At 42.5% G+C, this 16,401-nt stretch overlaps 1 protein-coding gene across 1 annotated transcript in view; it reads right to left on the bottom strand.

Moving 5' to 3' along the window:
* HSD17B4 (hydroxysteroid 17-beta dehydrogenase 4) overlaps positions 1-16,401 on the bottom strand; it is a 72,793-nt gene that overhangs the window by 12,398 nt on the left and 43,994 nt on the right. Inside the window, exons 18-22 of the mRNA XM_082191576.1 lie at positions 8,286-8,355; positions 5,237-5,343; positions 4,537-4,623; positions 2,151-2,228; positions 631-769 (exon numbers count right to left, since the gene is read on the bottom strand). Coding sequence (XP_082047702.1) covers positions 631-769; positions 2,151-2,228; positions 4,537-4,623; positions 5,237-5,343; positions 8,286-8,355 — 481 coding nt within the window. The remainder of the gene's footprint in view (positions 1-630; positions 770-2,150; positions 2,229-4,536; positions 4,624-5,236; positions 5,344-8,285; positions 8,356-16,401) is intronic.

The raw sequence follows: 16,401 nt of genomic DNA, 5'->3' as shown, positions 1-16,401 counted from the left end.
AAATACTCAGGATTCAGTTTCCAAACCCGAGATGAAGACCAGTGGAGCCTTAAATGAATATTTCTGTAGACATGGATATGTCTTACTCAAAACAGAAAGTATTATCTACTGTTTCCACGTCCAACTGCTTTGTAGATTACGTCTGCTTGCAAACGGGGAAATAAGTCGATGTCTTACAGTGACAAATATGAAAAGGAAAACCTTATCCACAGAAGAGGAGGAGGAGGAAGAAAATAAACGAGAATTTTCAGAATGTGTATAGTGCTTTTGACTGTCAAAACTACACACATCACCACTGTGACTTTTGCAACAAATCTATGCAGCATGATCCCCTGTGTAAATATTGTTACTGAGGAATAGTGTCCTTTTGTGATATATCTGAACTAGGACTTCAACTCTTTGCATAGCAACCTCATTGCACACCAGCTCTAAGGTGACAAGATGCTAAAGTCTTGTTTTCGATGCCACGAGCCCTACTGTAATAAAATATACCTTCGCTTTATTAGAAAGCGAACCTTCCTTGGCTGCCATCTTCCTTTCATCTAGCAGGGCTTAGAACCACATAAGGTTTCTCACTTCATTAGACAACGCAATAAGGCATTCCGTAAATTAATTAAACTTGCGACTTACTCCACTGCACTGCAGTCTTTCCGTCCTTACTGATGTTCCACTGAAATATGGCATTTACTTTCTTCACCAGCTCACTGCCAAGCTCTTTGATGCGACGACCAATTTCTCCAAACACAAGGTCACTCTTGAGTCCTACTACCTAATGTATACAAAGAGATATGGACATTGAGGGATTTCACACTCAAACCCATATCCTGTGATTCATTACCGCATGCACAGTTAGAGAGAATTCTAGCTTCCTTCTTTACAGGATATTTTGTGGCCCTTCTCTGTGGCATTATAGGCCCCAGGTAGCATATTCCCCACCTCGAAAAAGAGCTCAATATGCTCCTACTCTTTTTGATACAAAGGTGGAAGGGGCAAATGACAGGTTTCTAGATGAAAGATTACGGGAAACTGCTCTAGCAGTATTTCCTGGTAGAAATACTTCACAGCCACGTGTTACTACAATTAAAGCCTTTATTCAGTTAAGCTATGCAAAAGTGATTCCATTTATAAACCACTATTCACAAAACATCTCCAAGCAACAAAAACATCAATGGTAAAAAGCACATGTAAACAGAATCACAAGCTCAATTTTAAGCAGAAACAGACTGAGATAAAAAACCTCCAGTTAAATGGCTGGTTGGGAAAAGGAAGGCTGAAAAGATAGGAAAGACAGCTCCTGTCTGACATGTAAGCCGCTTTTTGTATTTTTGTATAAAGCACTGCATAAATGTAATAAATAAAATAATAATAGGTAACAGGAGGACATTCAAAAGGGTAGACACTTAAAAGCTCCAATTCCCCCCTGCCAAAATGCTAATAGGCCCAATTTCTACATCATGTAGAATCAAGCTCCTGATGGAATGGTATTGGCAAGATGCCTTCTCCTGCAGAACACAGCTGGGTATACAAGGGCCGAGATGATATTTTAGGCATATTTTAGTTACTTCCTCGCAAACACTCAAACCTTCCAACTCAAACATCCTCCCATCCAACCAATCAATTAAACAAGTGAATGGGAGTCTAATACTACTGGATTTACATGAGAATCCTCTGCTTTCGTTTACATCAGAAGCCATGTTGCTAGCCCTGATGACTAGAAATATGGAATTGAACATCTGTGGCGGCAATGTCTTCTGCAAACTGATAGGTCTACAAGGGATAGCTGAGGAGCACTATCTTTAGCAGTCAGGTTAGAGAGAGTGACCTCAGTGGTTTGTATAAACCAAATTCCTCTCGTGATGACTTGCAAAGCCAAGATTTATGCAAAATTAAACAAATGAATGCAAATTGGCTGGAGTGAAATACGTCACAGAAACTGTTTTCTGGGAGGGTGGAGGATTTGGGTCATAATGCAAAGGTTTGCTGCTATTATTACCATTTCATGACTAACTTAAGTCCCATCAGTTTTAATGTGTCTACTCTAAGCGTGACTAGTTTTCTATCCAACTCATTTTCATTATTCAGTGTAGCATATAAACTGTTCTTGAATTCATCATACAAAGCAATGTCTCACACTTTCACACTTTCCCTACCTTAGCTGAAGGCTGTTCAGAGGATGAGGTGAGATCGACATATGCTCCTCCAATTGCAACCTCCCCTGTCTCTTTGACCTGGGAAAAAAAATCAAATATAAGCAATTTCTACAGCACCAGTGCGTGTTTGAAAAATCTGAACATATTATAAACAGAACAATAGCTATATTAGAACAATTTAAAGATCTTCTTTGCATCTTAAATTGCACAGGTCAAATCTAGCAAAGGAAAGAAAGGGTTGAAATAGAAATAATTAAGCAAACTATCCTAAAGCCAGAACCATTTTGCTTGCATCCTTTCATAAAATCAAGTATGGCTTAATGAAAGAAAACCTAAGAACAATCAGTGACAATGTTCCGGTGGGTTAAAAAGCCACAAGAGCAGAGAGGAAATAATCAGTTCCAATCATTTCAAATATTAAATACAGGCTTGTCAATGAAAGGGCTTCATGTTTTAGCCAAACATACTGTGTATGAATAAACATTGAGGGCAGGCTGCCAGTGTTTAACAAGCTGCTGCTATTTAATTGGCTCTATTAAAAAAAAGGATAGGAAGAAAGAAAATGTTGTTTGCTGCTTTTTACATCTTTATTTACTTTTAAAGCTCGGGGGCAATCGCCTTTTTCAGTTTATCTACCACTCTGGGTCTTCTATGAAATTAAGGGAACACAAATGATTTCCAAAAACAGATTATAGAACCACAAAGACTGGGGAAGAGATGCCAAGAGACTCAAGGTCAACAGCATTATCAAAAACTCTCTTTATATGCATTTTCAAAGATGCCAACAAAGTTTGCCTTAAAAAATAGTAGTATGCATGTGGGCTGGAAGAGCTTGAGCAAACTGAACTGAGGTTTTGAACAGCTATTCTAATTCTGATTTCCAGAACCCTCAAACTTGTTTTTACAAGAAAAAAAATATCAGGGGCAAAGGAAGTGGAGTAGCTATTCCAAAGTCCTGTGAGGACAAGTGATGGACTGTAGCTCAGGGGCCAAGCACAACGCTTGCATTCAGAAGGTCCCAGGTTGAATGCCTGGGATCTTGGTTTAAAAGGAACAGGTTGCAGATGATAGGAAAGACCTCCGCCTGGGACCTTGGAGAGATGCTGGCAGATGAGATAATAGCAGACTAGGTAGACAAACAGTCCAACCTGATAGATGTAGCTTCTTATGCTCCTAGCCCTTACCTGTGCTTGTTCCCAGACGTCTTTAGTACAGAACTAACTTCCCACTTCCACACCCAATTTATGACCACATGTATTTCCTGCAAGGAGCACAAGGAGGTTTCTGTCCCTCTGTCACAACAACCTTGTGAGGTAGATTACACTGGGGGAAGGTGACTGGCCCAAGGTCATTGGGTGAGCTTCATGGCTGGGTGGAGTTTGGAACATGGGTCTTGGCAGACACTATAAATGGTAAATTACACTGACTCCACTTCCAAAGACTCCTGAGTCCAATATTATCCTTGTCGTCAGCAGACTCAATCATTAGCCATAAATGCACCTGGTTTCCCTAGTCGGCTCAAGACCCTTTGCTGCCTGAGGTAAACTACAAGATGATGATGATGATGATGATGATAAATTGTTGTTGTTGTTGTTGTTGTTGTTGTTGTTGTTGTTGTTTATACCCCGCCCATCTGGCTGGGTTTCCCCAGCCACTCTGGGTGGCTCCCAACAGAATATTAAAAATACAATAAAACATCAAACATTAACAACTTCCCTAAACAGGGCTGCCTTCAGATGTCTTCTAAAAGTCAGTTGTTTATTTCCTTGACATCAGATGAGAGGGCGTTCCACAGGGCGGGCGCCACTACTGAGAAAGCCCTCTTCCTGGTTCCCTGTAACCTCACTTCTTGCAGTGAGGGAACCGCCAGAAGGCCCTAAGAGCTGGACCTCAGTGTCCGGACTGGACGATGGGGGTGGAGACTCTCCTTTAAGTATACTGAGCCACAGCTGTTCAGGGCTTTAAAGGTCAGCACCAACACTTTGAATTGTGCTCGGAAACGTACTGGGAGCCAATGTAGGTCTTTCAGAACCGGTGTTATATGGTCTCAGCAGCCACTCCCAGTCCCCAGTCTAGCTGCCACATTCTGGATTAGTTGTAGTTTCCGGGTCACCTTCAAAGGTAGCCCCACATAGAGTGAATTGCAGTAGTCCAAGCGGGAGATAACCAGAGCATGCACCACTTTGGAGAGACACAAGTGGGGTTATTTGTCATGGGATCTTTACAGATTCTCTCCGGGGAGATGGGGGAACTATATGTTAGCTGCATACAATTTGATCCACTCAATCCCCACTGAAATGAATGGGATTTATGCGCACAGGAAGAGATCCATTCTAGGGTACTGTTTTGTTTTAACTGCCACAAATCTTGGTTTCACCCTACTGACCTTGGTCTGAAGATGAATCCTGTTTCCTTCCTTCCACATCTCTGTTTGCAAAGTTTGTCCCGGGTAAACTGGTTTTGCAAACCGCACCTAACACAAGGAAAAGATAGGTATGCTTTAACAGGGATGGGGGAGGAATCCTATGAAATATTAAAAACATTTTGCTATGGCTGTTTTCACTGTTATCCCTCACATTCACTTTATGTGTTTGCTTGTGGAAAGATGCAGTTTGGATTACTCAGCTTAAGCACTGCCACCGAAGTTGACAAACTCCATCCTCCATCCATTAAGACTGTGGAAAGAACTGCAGGAGCCTATTCCCTTTATTTTAAGGGCAGCATCAACAAATGCAAGCCTGCCCCAATGGAACTGTAAACAACTTCTCTAAAATATGTTTGTAAGCCACTACGCAAATTGCGTTGTATTATGTAAATTGCTTCGAAAACTTTGTGGCTGAAAAATGACAAATACTTACTGCAGATAAATAGAACAAGAAAAAGGAAAGTATAATTGAGGCGTTTATAATGTACATTAATAGCAAACAAAAAAGTACAGTGTATGTAAAACACGTGAGGTAACATCAAATCAAGTGTCAACGTGACCCAACGAATCGTATTTTATGACTGCATCTTAAGTGCAATTAAGAAATCTTGTCTTCATCTCGCAATGAACTCAAAATATCCCAGGAGAAGCATTAACAGACCTTAATTGCCTTGAACTTGGTCACATCGTTATTTGCAAAGTGTTTCAAAACATGCCTGGCAGCAAATCCGAAAGAACAAAGTCCATGCAATATGGGCTTCTGAAATCCTATTAAGAGAATACAAATAAAGTGTTGCATTTCTTACACAACATGTCTACATTTAGAAATGCGCTCCAAGGATCATCGGCATTTAACTCATACTCTGCTAAAGGACTTTTCAGGAATTAGTGGCTTGGAGAGGCACTACAGGTGCATTATGGGAGGGCTTGCCCCAGAGGTCACATGACTCTACCAGCCACTCTCATGACGAGGAAACCCCAATATTCCAGGGCTCTCAGTTGCCTCCAGACAGAAAAGGCCACTGCAGAACTTCATCTTCACCATGCAAGGGAGTGGAAGAATTTGCGCAACTTTGAAGGCGAGGCTAAATTTGTGGCTCCAATGTCCCGTTCTACTCCTGTGGCCTCTCCAAGCCAGTAACACCTGAAGAGGATGTTAACCAAAAATGCGATAAGCAGAGATGCTCAGATAAAATGTCCGCAGTATCGTATCCTCTTATAACCTTTATAAAGCCTGGAGACACTTCACCTCATTTTTTGAAAAAGGCAAACCAGTTATTAAGAAGGGGCTATTTGGCTAGGGAGTAAGGATATTTACTGGCTCACGGTTTGATTCTAGATACAATGCAAAAATGATGGTTTTGCTCTTAGCATCTGACGTTTGCCTCTTCCTCAAGATCAGCTTGTAAGATCTTTTCCTTGATTTCCCCATATATACAGCCTCGGCTCAGTATACCTGAAGGAGCGTCTCTACCGCCATTGTTCAGCCCAGACACTGAAGTTCGGCTCCCAGGGCCTTCTGGTGGTTCCCTCACTGTGAGAATTGAGGTTACAGGGAACCAGGCAGAGGGCCTTCTCAGTAGTGGTGCCAGCCCTGTGGAAGGCCCTCCCACCAGATGTCAAGGAAATACAACTATCTGACTTTCAGAAGACATCTGAAGGCAGCCCTGTATCGGGAAGTTTTTAATGTTTGATGTTTTATCGTGTTTTTAATATTCTGTTGGGAGCTGCTCAGAGTGGCTGGAGAAACCAAGCCAGATGGGCGGGGTATAAATTATTATTATCATCATCTTTGTAGAGTACAGTGGTACCTAGGGTTACAAACACCTCGGGTTACAAACTCCGCTAACCCAGAAGTAGTACTTTGGGTTAAGAACTTTGCGCCAGGATGAGAACAGAAATCGCACAGCGGCAGCAGGAGGCCCATTAGCTAAAGTGGTACCTCAGGCTAAGAACAGCTTCAGGTTAAGAACAGACTTCTGGAACAAATTAAGTTCATAACTCGAGGTACCACTGTAGTTATATGGCAGCCTATTTGTGTGAGAGAGTGAGAGTGAGTGAGACAGACAGACAGACAGACAGACAGACAGTGAGTGTCTAGTGACTTCCCATTAATGGAGCATTGTTCCCAGTAAGTCCAGAATGGCTCAAGTTTTGCAGCATTTTTGGAACTGAGTAAAATGTTGAATTCCCCAATGTTTTAGGTGCTTGATGGTTGATTTCATTAGCGTTGCTATTTCTGCTGTTTTAGTCGGTTTTCAAAATTTGTTTAGTTTTGTTATTGGATTGGGTTATATGTTTTGTTTATCATGAACAGCTGCATTTGGTGCTTTTACAACATTGAGGTGGAATACAAATGTGATCTTCAGATAAAGGGAGGTGTGCAAGCAAAGAAAAGAGGGAAAAGAACAAATATGAATAGAATGGAATCTGAGGTACCCATAACGATGGGTCACAAATAGCTGGGAAGAATTAACCTTTTGCTCAATCTGTGTGCACCTATATATAGCAAAGTGAGGGAACCATATGCAATTGCTTTCAAATTAAATCCTTTTCCAGAAGTGTAGTAAAAGCAGCAGTGCATCTTGTGGCCCCTTTAAAACTAACAAATCTATTTTGGCATCAGTTTTCACGGACCACAGTCCACCTCATCAATTCATTACATTTTTGTTTTGTTTTTAACAGGCCACAAGAAGCTTTATTGTTTTGAATTATCAAAACATGATACCAGCTCCTATAAATCTGAAACATTCTTACAGCCTTCTCTGTGAGGACTGCCATACTTTAAAAAAAAAAAAACCGATAGGAAATTTCAACAGAAGTATGAAAAAAATCTACTGCAAGAAACCAAGAACATACAGCCTGCCAGAACATAGTTAGTTTTATGTTTACATTCATTGTAATTATGTGTGCTATATTGGCAACTCTCCATATAGGGGACAGACAAGGCACAAAGAGGTCAATTTTTGCTGCACAGGAACACAGGATATTTCAGTATACTCAAGCATACATTGGACTTCTATTTCTTGCTATACTTTATAGAAACCACATTTGAAAAGCTTTGTTCACATGTGACACTGATAAAAGCTGCCTTCACCCATGTACATGTGAAAGAGTGTGTGCTTGCTGATTTGTACAGCTCGGTTCTTGAGTACACATGAACAAAGATTCTTTACTTTTTGAACGTTAGATGTGAATACTTGTACAAGTGTGCAGCTCAGCTGTTTTGTACACAGATTGCATACTTGTTAAATGTAATGTGTGAACACCCCCTAAACTGTTTCTGATGTGCCATTGCTATTCAAATAAAAAGCTAAAAATATAAAATAAAATGCAGCAGACATGCTCAGTGCCTAAGAGTAGCTCTATGAATTCTGGTTTATATATTCCTCATGGGAGCAAGGTTCTGAGGTAAGCTAAATGAAAGGCAGGAAAAGATAACTACAACTTGCAATCTTGCCACCTGGAAAGTGGTAGAATGAAATAATTGGTTTAGAACTCAAAATTATGGGAAAGCCACCGATACTTCAAAAATACCAGTTACCAGCTGAAAATTCAACAGTTGGTTAATTTTTTATTTCAGGATAGCAGTTGTCAATTCTCAAAACTTAAATGCATTTTTTTAAAAAAGTATATTGCTGAAAAAGCTGAAAGGGCATTTATGACTCCTATCAATAAAATAAAGCAAAAGAGAGTTCCTTCAAACTTACCTCCAAGAGCAGCAAAACCAGGTTCAATGTGTAAAGGATTCCAATCTCCACTCAGGCGATACAAAGCAGCCTATGGATAAAAAAATAATAAATATTAGGAATTATTAAACAACTGAAAACAGCTGCAATTTTTTTTTTTTAATTTCCAGGAGCACAATTTATTTATTTATATGCCAAACAATTGATATTCTTTCCATACTGCCTAGAAATGCTATGGCCAGCATCATAGAACAAAACAATTAATATCCAAAGAACCTCACAATGAATTGCAGCAAGCAAAGCACAGATAGGAGATGTCTGTCATAAGACACCATAATAAAACATAATGAGCTCAGGACAGCTGCGTTCCTCAACCCAGTAGACAGGACAGGCTGAAGACAAGATATGGGGGGTGGGGGGTGGAATTACCATTCTCCATACTGCAGTGCCCGAATAAATGCCCACCTGGATGTGCCAAGGCAGAAGGGCAGTGGCAGTGGAGGGAGAAACACAACCTTCATTTTAAAGCAAATGATTCAGAACTACTAGTAATCCAATAAAACAAGACAGGCCATTTCTGTTCATCTTAAATAAAGAACTGAATTCAGAGCTCTGTTTTTAGGTGAGGTCTGCAACAAAACGTTGCTGCTCAGGGTTTCCAGCCAGCCATTATGTTCCCCGTCCCCGCAGGCTCCCCTTCAAAAAGTCAGCCTACTGAGCATGCTCAGATCACCTTTTTTTGTCTTAAAATGTTTTTATTAGTTCTGCAAACATTAGGGCTCTGCACACTTGCTGTCATCTCTCGCAGGTGTGGATTGTGCCCATTTTGGGTTACATAAGGATTAGCACCCAAGAAAATGAGAGCTTGCTGTTGTAATAGGACAGAATTCATATGCGTGTGTGTGTGTGTGTGTGTGCGCGCGCGCGCGCGCGCACGGCTTTGTGGCTGCACCGAAGTCATATTTAAAGACACTTCTTCAAATCAAGGGAGATATTTTAAATATAGCCAAGAGCCACAGAGTTTCAGTATTTGTTACTTTCACAGGAACCTTCAGCATTCAGAAATTCATTCACGTCGCTTCTTATTGCTTTTCACTCCTCAGACTGATCCTTTGGGCAGCCCGTAGTCTGTATGCACACTGTACGCTTTCCCATACGCTACCTGATTACACGTGTGACTGAACAAAACTCAAGTTTATGCATGGGGTTTCTTCACCGTAGTACAAATGCTTTTCGTTGCTGCAAAGTTTAAAGAGAGCTACGAGCACATCATTTCTGACTTTTTCAGAATCACTCCTACTTTTTGGAAGTTGTGACTCTGGGGTCGAATGGGCAGATAACACCCAAGCTGTCTAAACTACAGTGGTACCTCAGGTTACAGACGCTTCAGGTTACAGATGCTTCAGGTTACAGGCTCCGCTAACCCAGAAATAGTACCTCAGGTTAAGAACTTTGCTTCAGGATGAGAACAGAAAATACGTGGCGGCGGCAGCCCCCATTAGCTAAAGTGGTGTCTCAGGTTAAGAACAGTTTCAGGTTAAGAACAGACCTCCAGAACTAATTAAGTTCTTAACCCAAGGTACCACTGTACAGACAGTTTTAACATCCATAGACACCCACACTACAAGGTTATACTGACTTGAAAGGATCAAGTCAGTGAGGCTGTTAGAACATGGCTCAAGATAGGAGTATAGCATCTAGATCAAGGGAAGTAATAGTGCCACTGTATTCTGCTCTGGTCAGACCTCACCTGGAGTACTGTGTCCAGTTCTGGGCACCACAGTTCAAGAAGGACACTGACAAACTGGAACGTGTCCAGAGGAGGGCAACCAAAATGGTCAAAGGCCTGGAAACGATGCCTTATGAGGAACGGCTAAGGGAGCTGGGCATGTTTAGCTTGGAGAAGAGGAGGTTAAGGGGTGATATGATAGCCATGTTCAAATATATAAAAGGATGTCACATAGAGGAGGGAGAAAGGTTGTTTTCTGCTGCTCCAGAGAAGCGGACACGGAGCAATGGATCCAAACTACAAGAAAGAAGATTCCACCTAAACATTAGGAAGAACTTCCTGACAGTAAGAGCTGTTCGACAGTGGAATTTGCTGCCAAGGAGTGTGGTGGAGTCTCCTTCTTTGGAGGTCTTTAAGCAGAGGCTTGACAACCATATGTCAGGAGTGCTCTGATGGTGTTTCCTGCTTGGCAGGGGGTTGGACTCGATGGCCCTTGTGGTCTCTTCCAACTCTATGATTCTATGATTCTATGATCAATCACTCGGGAGCATTCCACAGGTAACCCTGTTCCTCTCTATTTGTTTATTAATAGCAAGGATGGGAACGTGTGGCCCTCTAGAACAGTGGTTTCCCAACCTTTTTGGGGCCATGCTCCACCTAAGCATCTCTAAAATGCTGGTGCTCCCCCCCCTCCATTACATATAATTCTTACTATTCAAAAAGTGAAGTCCTATTCACGTGGAGGAAGCCTAAAAGGCCATCAACTGTTAATAACTCATTCTCAAATTACCCCCCTTAAAAATCAAGTTGCCCCCCTGTGGGGCATGTGCCCCACATCGGGAACCATGGCTCTAGAAGTTGTTGAGCTCCACTTCACAGCAGCTCCAGCCAGCATGAACAATTGTCAGGGATTATGAGAGCAGTTGCCCAACAACTTCAGGCAGGCCACAGGTTCAACATCCCTGGTATAAACAATCAGAAAAGATGAGATTGTGTCTGTTATGTTGCTCCCACCTGTGCTAGGAAACAAATCTAGAAACCCTCATAGAGAACATGTTGATGTACAATTAATGACATGCGCAGTGACAGAGACAGCAGCGTTTGAAATGGGTTCACAGAAAGAGAGCGATGGAGGACTCATAGGTTCTGTGCTGGTATGACCTGACTCTGGCTTATGAACACAGTGTGGTGGGTCTCAATTTGCATACCCTGTCTGCTTATGACTCGAGATTTAGTTTGCCCACCACAGAAGCATATAAACAGCAACTTCTGCATTTGGAGGGTGGATGGACTGCTAATCCACACTTGCCTCCTGTGATGGAGCCAGTGTGAGGATGCAGGCACAGAGCAGCTGTTTCACATGGACAGAACTCCTACCAGGGCAACAGGCATTTAGGAAATCTCCTAGAGTTAACAATATCCCAACTGGTTACTTCTTCTTTATGCTTCTATTATAGCTATGCCAATGATGCCATATGGGGAATGAAATCTTCTGAAGTGTGTCTTAATTCAACAAGTACCGTATTTTTCACCCTATAGGACGCACCGGCCCATAGGACGCACCTAGTTTCTTTGGGGTGGGGGGGGGAATAAAGAAAAAAAATATACCCACCCCCCAGCTTCAGCGCGCCCTGCGCTCCGGGCAGCAGGCTGCTATCCACAGCCTAGGGAGCTGCACGGAGCCCGAAGCTTGGGGCGTGCTGAACTCAGTGCGCCCTAAACTTCTGGGTGCAGGCAAGCTCTCTGCTAGCCGTGGGAGAGCTGCGCGACTTCGCCCTCCCACGGCTTGCAGAGAGCTGCGCTAAGCCCAAAGCCTGGGGGCGCTGAGCTCAGCGCCCCCCAAACTTCGGGGTGCAGGCAGCTCTCTCCCACGGCTTGCGGATAGCTTCCTGAAGCCTGGAGAGCGAGAGGGGTCGGTGCGCACCGACCCCTCTCGCTCTCCAGGCTTCAGCGAAAGCCTGCATTCGCCCCATAGGACGCACCCAGATTTCCCCTTCATTTTTGGAGGGGAAAAAGTGTGTCCTATAGGGCGAAATATACAGTAAATAGTCTTTTAAAAAAATATAAGACTTTGCAAAGGCAGAGATTCAAAAAGCTCTGACTTCTGCACTGCTCCAACAATGACATTATTTCAATTAGCATATAAAAACCGATCCATCTTTAGACCATAACAAAAGTCAATTGATTAGCAGCATTAGACTGAAGTTGGTCATAATATGGTTGGATTGCTCGCCAATTAATAACACAAATTGTCAAGTTTTATTTCCTAACAATTTAGGAGTTCTGCCAGATCAAAAGAGGAAAGGCAATATTCAACCTGTCGGCATCAATTTTTCAGTCTTGCCTGCTGTCAACAATAAAGGTCACTGGCAAAACTAAGGGAAACAGCAGTCTTGTTATACAATCACATACTGTTTTATGAATGGGTAGGGTGGGGTCTGTCACAATAGCAGGTGTTCCAATACAATATATCCCCGTACTGAAAATAATTTTTCTCTGGAAAAGCATGCAATACTTTGGTAATAAAACACAGTTAGGAACAGAGGACCCAATTAAAAGAATTGCATCTTTAACTTTTGGCAAAAAAGAGAGATTGTGTGTCAATTTGATCTGGGACTAGAACTTGAGGGGGGGGGTGGATATGTAAATTTTATCTTTGTGACATTTTCCTGAAAGCTGTCAATCTGTAAGGGGTCCAATATAGTACCACCACTGTATATGACACAATAGTTCAGCCCAGACACTGAGGACCAGCTCCAAGGGCCTTCTGATGGTTCTCTCATTGTGAGAAGTGAAGTTACAGGGAACCTGGCAGAGGGCCTTCTCAGTAGTTGCACCCACCCTGTGGAACACCAGTCAGATATCAAGGGAATAATCAACTATCTGACTTTTAGAAGATATCTGAAGGCAGGTAAGTTTTTAAAGTTTGATGTTTTACTGCAGTTGATGTTTTAGTTTGTTGAAAGCCGCCCGGATTGACTGGGGCAACCTGGTCAGATGGGTGGCAAACAAGCAAGCAAATAAATAAACAAACGGACTAACAATGGGAAAAAAGGCTAGCTCCAAGGAGTTTATAATCTTTACCACTGTCAGCATTTAAATAGAAGGGAGAGGGCAATGGTAACCAACAACAGATAGGCAAGAGATGCATGAGAGCCTAAAATGATACATCTTTGGTAGATAAAGGTAAAGGTAAAGGGACCCCAGACCATTAGGTCCAGTCGTGGCCGACTCTGGAGTTGTGGCGCTCATCTCGCTTTATTGGCCGATGGAGCCAGCGTACAGCTTCCGGGTCATGTGGCCAGCATGACTAAGCCACTTCTAGCGAACCAGAGCAGCGCACAGAAACACCGTTTACCTTCCTGCCAGAGTGGTACCTATTTATCTACTTGCACTTTGACGTGCTTTTGAACTGCTAGGTTGGCAGTAGCAGGGACTGAGCAACGGGAGCTCACCCCGTCACGGGGATTCGAACCGCCGACCTTCTGATCGGCAAGTCCTAGGCTCTGTGGTTTAACCCACAGCGCCACCCGCATCCCATCTTTGGTAGATACCTGACAATATAAAGAAGCAGTTCAGAGTGAATGCTTTCCTGCGTAACAAGGCTTAAGCATGTGGTAAAATTAACACACCAGGGAGAATGCTATGTGAAAGCTTTATTTTCTTTCTGATATGCTCGTTTACAATATGCAGGAAGAGAAGTAAGAAGTGCAATCCACCCGTCCCCAAACTGGCAGGCTAAAGTGGTACAGTGTAAAACTCTGCGACCTCCATCAAACAATTCATTTTGCCCAGTGCACAGAACAGCTCTCAGTTCTCATACTCAGCCTTCAAGTGTAGGCATGGAAGCTGTTTTGCACCTAACCTGCATTGCAAGGGAATGAGAGAAGGCCCAAAATACACAGGAGGAGCGCAGCTTGCAGCTACTTCCCATGCCAGCATCAACTCCTTCACAAACACAGGAATTGGAGCGAGCTGCAAGATGTTCCTGTCCAAGATTTCTCACTTTACCTTGGGCTGCAAGAAGCGGCAGTCTGGCGGCAAGTTCCACTGCACTGGGATGAAATGAACCCTCTTGGTCTAAGATTTATTCCAGAAACCAACTGTGCACGATTCCATACACGAGCAAAACCTTTGTATTTATGATCTGTATATTGCAGGCCTGAGTGATTGCTGCATCTGCTGTTCCCATTCAGATAAATTCAAAGTGGTTCATTCTTTCCCACTACGTTCTGCCAAGGCAAGCACTTGAAACCAGGCCATCAAAATAAGCTTTATCTCTCGATTCGGAGTAGCAATACAAAAGAGAAGCAGCAAAGTAATCCAACACTTGGGTTAAATTATCAACGAGGGTGAGATTAACAATCATTGCTTCAAGTTAAGCATGCATTTAAATTTTTGGCCGCGATATCGTTTACAATGTTCTAAATTGGATTAATTGTGCATTTCTACACACTGCCAAGTACTAACCAGAGGCATTTCCCCCCCCCCTTTTTCTTTTGGGTTCTATTGGTGCTAGTAACTCTAGTGCTGTCACAAAAGCCAATACTAATAGGTGTAAAGGCATAGCTGTTTAATGGGATTGTCAGTCTCAAGTTCCCCTCTAATCATGGCTATTGTGCATCATGGATGACGAAATGAAGGACTGCAAGGAAGTGGAAAGGTGGGGACTGCTACATAATAAAAAAAAATTCCTTTATTTCCCCCCCAGGCGCTTGTGGGGCCGGCAGCGGGGAGAAGCGCTCTTCTCCCCGCCGCCCGCCTTGAGATCAGGTCCGGGGACAGCGGGAAGACGCGCTGCACCTCCCAGCTGTCCCCGGAGCTTGTGGGGCAGGCGGCGGGGTCTCCCCACCATCAGCCTCCAAACCTCTTCGGGAGACAGCGGGATGGCGGCGTTCTGCTTCCCTCTGTCCCCCGACCTTGTGGGGCTGGCGCTGGGGCTCTCCAGGCTTCAGCGAAAGCCTGCATTCGCCCCATAGGACACACACACATTTCCCCTTCATTTTTGGAGGGGAAAAAGTGCGTCCTATAGGGCGAAAAATACGGTAATATAAGTGGAAATACTTGCAAGTATTAAATTGCCTTAGGATTAAAGTATGTTGAATTGTATAATACTACGGATTGAGATTATGATGAAAAGAAAGGAAGTTAGTAATTTGAACTAGTTAATTATATTAGAAAGTGAATATTGGAAAATTGCTAAAATGAGAATGAAAATCAGTTAGGAAGCATTCAAGGAAGTCACTTAATAATGGAAATTAATTTGGATTCTGATTGGAAGAAATTTTATATGTTTGTTTGTTTTTCTTTTTATTTGTTTTGTTTTGTTTTGTTTTGTGTTGTGTTGTATTTGTTATAAACTTGGAAAATTAATTTTTAAAAATTGGAAAAAAATAAATAAATTCAAAATGCTTTTGCATTTAAAGCCCTTTGCAGCCTGAGGACCAGGTTACTTGAAGCACCAGCCGTGCCCAGACAGGTATTTGTCCATACTCTGAATCCTTAGCAATGAAACCCAGAAAAGGGTTCTGATACCTAAAGGCTGTACCTAAAATACTGGAGAAAGGACCTTTTCAGCGGCTTGCCTGCCCGCTCACTCCAATTTCTTTCTGGTGCCAAGTGAAAGTATTGGTTGTTGTTTTCTTAACAGGCTTTCAGCTTTTAAAACTTTTGTTGCGCTTTAAAACACTGATAGCAAAACACTGATTTGCTATCCAAGAGGCTGCTTTTAGTGAATTTCGGTTTTTAGCTTATTTTATTGCATCAGTTATTTCACAACATACAATATTTTATTGTGAGCTACCCTGATAACGTATTTTAAGGGCTGGCCCTCGTATTAGAAAATGACTATTAAATAGACTCAAAGCAGCCCGCAATATCAAGTTTTTATTGACTGAGAGAGTAAAGTAATAAAACTGTGTCCACGGTTTCATTTCTACATTCCTGAGGAGGAATTCTACTTCTACAGAGAGCTTCACACGCATTTTTTTCTGCAATCCCTACTGGGCCCTGAAAAAGTTGTTGTTGAGGTAAAAATAATTGACTGGGGTGGGTGTGGGGCAGGGCCTTCGTGGCTCAAACCTTACTCTTAGACTGAAATCTCAAACACACTTTCTAGGGACTAAATCCCATTGAAGCAAGGTGGAACTTCCTTCCGAGAACATATGCTGAGGATTATGCAATTTGCCGCTATGCTACATCAGATAGCTGCATATACTAAATCTGGAAGTGCTTAGCATGAAAGGGGGAAAGGATAAAAAAAACCCTGACTTTCCAGTGCATTCTGAAAAGGACATGTGTTGCCTAAAAACGTGCAAATTTATCTAGCTTCACGCGCAAGGGACTTCCTGAATTTTCAGCTATACACAACAAAAATGTGGTGTGTGTGCACGTGAGTGAGACTACTAA

The sequence above is a fragment of the Podarcis vaucheri genome (genome assembly GCF_965113315.1).
Source record: "Podarcis vaucheri genome assembly, chromosome: 11".
Classification (NCBI taxonomy): Eukaryota; Metazoa; Chordata; class Lepidosauria; order Squamata; family Lacertidae; genus Podarcis; species Podarcis vaucheri.
Note: the sequence above shows the minus strand (reverse complement) of the source record. Positions and strands in the feature narration are given on the sequence as shown.